Raw genomic sequence first — 4,170 nt, forward strand, 5'->3', positions numbered from 1 at the left:
CCCTTTAGCAAAAACCTCTCAAAAAAAAAAAAAGAAAGAAAAGAAAAAAATTACATTTTCTAATAGTTTACAGTTTTAATACAAAGTTATTTTTATATGAAGGCAGTTTAGGTTCAGGGATAAATTGAAAATTTTATATTTGGTTGAAATTTATCACACAAAAAATTATAGTCAGGGGCCAGCCAGTGGCATGGTGATTAAGATGGCTCCATCCAACATGCCTGACTGTGAGGTTTGAGTCTTGGACCTGGAAACTTGAAAAACACATCAACTACACACACATTCATCCCCAAAGTCCTAAAAGGAGAAAGAAGCAGAGGAGAAGGAATTCCAATGTAACCATCCCTCATGGGAAATGCTCTCTCACTCTCTTGTTCTCTGTCTGTCTCTGATAAATACATGTGCCACATGGAAAATAAATTAAAAAATAAAAAGTGATATTCAGGAAGACCCTATTTTTCTTTTTTTTTTTTTTTGGAGAGGTTTTCGCTATAGGGCGCGTGCGCTCGCCAGATAGAGACAGACAGAAAGCGAGAAATCACTCCCTAGGGGGGATGGTCACGCCGCAATCCCTTCTCCATTCTCCTCTCGGGATCTTGGGCACGTATGCACATGCACCCGGCGTGAGTTTTAAGCCACCGGGTCCGGGATGCGAACCGCGGTCAACCACGTGGGAGTCCAGTAACACAGCCATTACACTAACTGCTGGTCCTGACCCTATTTTTCTTTAAAGAGGTTTTGCCTTAGAGCATATGTGCTCACTGGAGAGAGAGAGAGAGAGACAGTGAAAGAGAAGGTGAGAAATCACTTCCCAAAGAGAATGGCCATACCACAATCCCTTTTCCATTTTCCTCCTGGGATCTTGGGCACACATTCACACATGCCTGGGGTGTTTCAAGCCACCTGGTCCAGGACTTGAACCACTGTCGGCAATGTGGGAATCCACCACTACGCTATCGCCCGGCTCCAGGAAGACCTTATTTTAACTGCAAAAATTTAACCATGCAATTTCATAAACAAGCATAGAGTTTCACGTGTATCCTAAGGTTAACTGGTACATCTTTGGGCATGGATATCTAATGGAGGTTTTCTCCCTACTTTACTGACATGAAGTTGACTTATAAGGATAATTAACTTAGCTTGAATGTGGGATATCCTGGGGCAAGAGAGGAAATGTGTTTGAACACTATATTAACTTACTCATAATGTGATGATTGTGATTTTTAGATGAGCACTTCAATTTTTATCTTATAATTACCAGCTATATGTAATTTATTTATTTTTATAATCAACTTTCTTTTTTATTTTTTGGAGAGGTTTTTGCTATAGGGCGCGTGTGCTTGCCAGAAAGACAGAGACAGAAAGACAGAAATCACCCCCCGGGGGGATGGCCACGCTGCAATCCCTTCTCTTCCATTCTCCTCTTGGGATCTTGGGCATGCACACACATGTGCCTGGTGTGAGTTTAGGCCACCAGGTCCAGGACCCGAGCCACAGTCGACTACATGGGAGTTCAGTGACATAGCCATTACACTAACTGCTGGTCCCTATAATCAACTTTCTTAAATTCTCATTCTTTATAATCTCATACTTTTTAGACTGCATGAAGAACTGTTTCATTCTTGAACTTTTTTATATATTTCCTTCACCTATTTGTGTTTTAGAAGTTTCTTTTATTTTAATTGATAAGTACAAAAGATACTTGTTTTCTTGATATTTTTTAGATTGGGAATATATATTTAAAAGCATTGAATTTCCATCAAAGCAAGATATTTATGAAGAACCATCCAAATTAGTGAGAATGAGAAAAAAACATCTTAGTTATAGCCTTGACTGCCCCAGTTTAAGGAAAGGCTGTGAAAGTGAAGGCTGGTTTAAAAAACAGTTGAGAAGTCAAGAGGTTCGTTCTCGACAATTGATCATCACTCATAAAGAAACCGTACCAGAAGATCAAAGTAAAGAATATAGTAAATCTTGGCAAATAGTCCATCAGGATGCAATACGGGATATACAACAGAGGTTTCCCACCAAAGAAAGAGAAAATAAGTATGAGCCACAAAAGAGAAGTTACCGGAAAAAATCTGTTGGAATGAAACATAAGAAAGTCTATGTAGAAAAGAAACTTCTGAAATGTAGTGAATGTGAAAAAGTCTTCAACCAGAGCTCATCTCTTACTCTTCATCAGAGAATTCATACTGGTGAGAAACCCTATGCATGTGTCGAATGTGGGAAAACCTTTAGCCAGAGTGCAAACCTTGCACAACATAAGAGAATACATACTGGGGAGAAGCCCTATGAATGTAAAGAATGCAGAAAAGCCTTCAGCCAGAATGCCCACCTTGCTCAACATCAGAGAGTTCATACTGGAGAGAAACCTTATCAGTGCAAAGAGTGTAAAAAAGCCTTCAGCCAAATTGCACATCTGACTCAACATCAGAGAGTTCACACTGGAGAGAGACCTTTTGAATGTATTGAATGTGGAAAGGCATTTAGTAATGGTTCATTTCTTGCTCAGCATCAGAGAATTCATACAGGAGAGAAACCTTATGTATGTAATGTTTGTGGAAAAGCCTTCAGCCATCGTGGATACCTAATTGTACATCAGAGAATTCATACTGGTGAGAGACCCTATGAATGTAAGGAATGTAGAAAATCCTTCAGCCAATATGCACACCTTTCTCAACATCAGAGAGTTCATACTGGAGAAAAACCTTATGAATGTAAAGTATGCAGGAAAGCCTTCAGCCAGATTGCATACCTTGATCAACATCAGAGGGTTCATACTGGAGAGAAGCCTTATGAATGTATTGAATGTGGTAAGGCCTTTAGCAATAGTTCATCCCTTGCACAACATCAGAGAAGTCATACTGGAGAAAAACCCTACATGTGTAAGGAATGTAGGAAAACATTTAGTCAGAATGCAGGCCTTGCTCAACATCAGAGAATTCATACTGGAGAAAAACCTTATGAATGTAATATTTGTGGGAAAGCCTTTAGCTATGGTGGGTCTCTTACACTACATCAGAGAATTCGTACTGGAGAGAGACCTTATGAATGTAAAGATTGCAGGAAATCTTTCAGGCAGCGTGCACACCTTGCTCATCATGAAAGAATTCATACTATGGAGTCATTCTTGACTCTTTTCTCTCCCTCCACATCCAGTTGACTGCCAAGAGTGGTTAGTTTCATCTCCTAGAAGATTCTGTCTAGAATCTGAATCCATTCCCTTTCCATTTCATCATCCTTATCCAATACACATTTGTCTGTTTGACATGGAATATGAGAATAGCTTCCTAACTGGTCTTCCTGTATTCACCATTGCCTGTATCAGCTGTCCATATTGCAACTAAGTGTATTTTAAAAATATGTGACCATATAATTTTCCCCTTATTAAAATGTCTCAATGGCACCCTATTTTTCTTAGATTAAACCACACATTCCTCAGAGTAGCCTAAAACATCCCCCCCCACACACACACACACGCTACCTTGTTCAGATTACCTCCCAAAGCCCTATCTTATGTCAGTACCCATCTCATTCTCTGGGCTCTTATCTTGAATTAAGAACTCATACTCCAGCGGAGCATTTTGTCCTTTGTAAGATTCAACTTCTTATTTATGTCATGGGAATACTGATGGTACTACCTCAAACATTATGGGAGAATTAAAAGAAATAATGCACATGAATTGCTCAACAGAGTGCCTAGCAAAAAGTAATAAGCATTAAGGTAAAATAAAAGATACCATGGTATTCAAAGAACTGGTCATGTCAGCTGTGATCATCTGAGAAATAAGAAGCAGCAGTCAGGACTAGAAGATTGTAAACATTTTTGATTAAGAACAAGTCATTGTAGAGAACCAGCAGTTAGCGTAATGGCTATGTCACTGGACTCCCACGTAGTCGACCACAGTTGGTCAGGACTAGAAGAGTGTAAACTTTTTGATTAAGAACAAGTCATTGTCCTAAAAGCGGGTGAGGAGGGTGTAGGATACAAAAGGGCTGATGTTCAGTTCTGTGATGATACAGAGAAACACTGTGGTTTCTATTGGGTCATCAGAAAAGTCACGCTGCATTTTTCTATAGAAAAACAGAATACATCATGACTCTTCTGACCCAGTATTTCAGCATGAATATACAAACAGATGGCTTTATTGATAAGAAAACTAAATT

At 39.3% G+C, this 4,170-nt stretch overlaps 1 protein-coding gene across 6 annotated transcripts in view; it reads left to right on the forward strand.

Moving 5' to 3' along the window:
- Positions 1-3,417, forward strand: part of ZNF583 (zinc finger protein 583) — a 25,404-nt gene extending 21,987 nt beyond the window's left edge. For all 6 annotated transcript variants that reach the window (XM_027767610.1, XM_027767612.1, XM_027767611.1 and 3 more), the window contains one exon: positions 1,725-3,417. In XM_027767610.1, the coding sequence (XP_027623411.1) occupies positions 1,725-3,166 (1,442 nt within the window). In that variant the 3' untranslated portion in view covers positions 3,167-3,417. The remainder of the gene's footprint in view (positions 1-1,724) is intronic.
- The last annotated feature ends 753 nt before the right edge of the window (positions 3,418-4,170 follow it).

The sequence above is a fragment of the Tupaia chinensis genome, unplaced genomic scaffold (assembly GCF_000334495.1).
Source record: "Tupaia chinensis unplaced genomic scaffold, TupChi_1.0 Scaffold144336_1, whole genome shotgun sequence".
Classification (NCBI taxonomy): domain Eukaryota; kingdom Metazoa; phylum Chordata; class Mammalia; order Scandentia; family Tupaiidae; genus Tupaia; species Tupaia belangeri.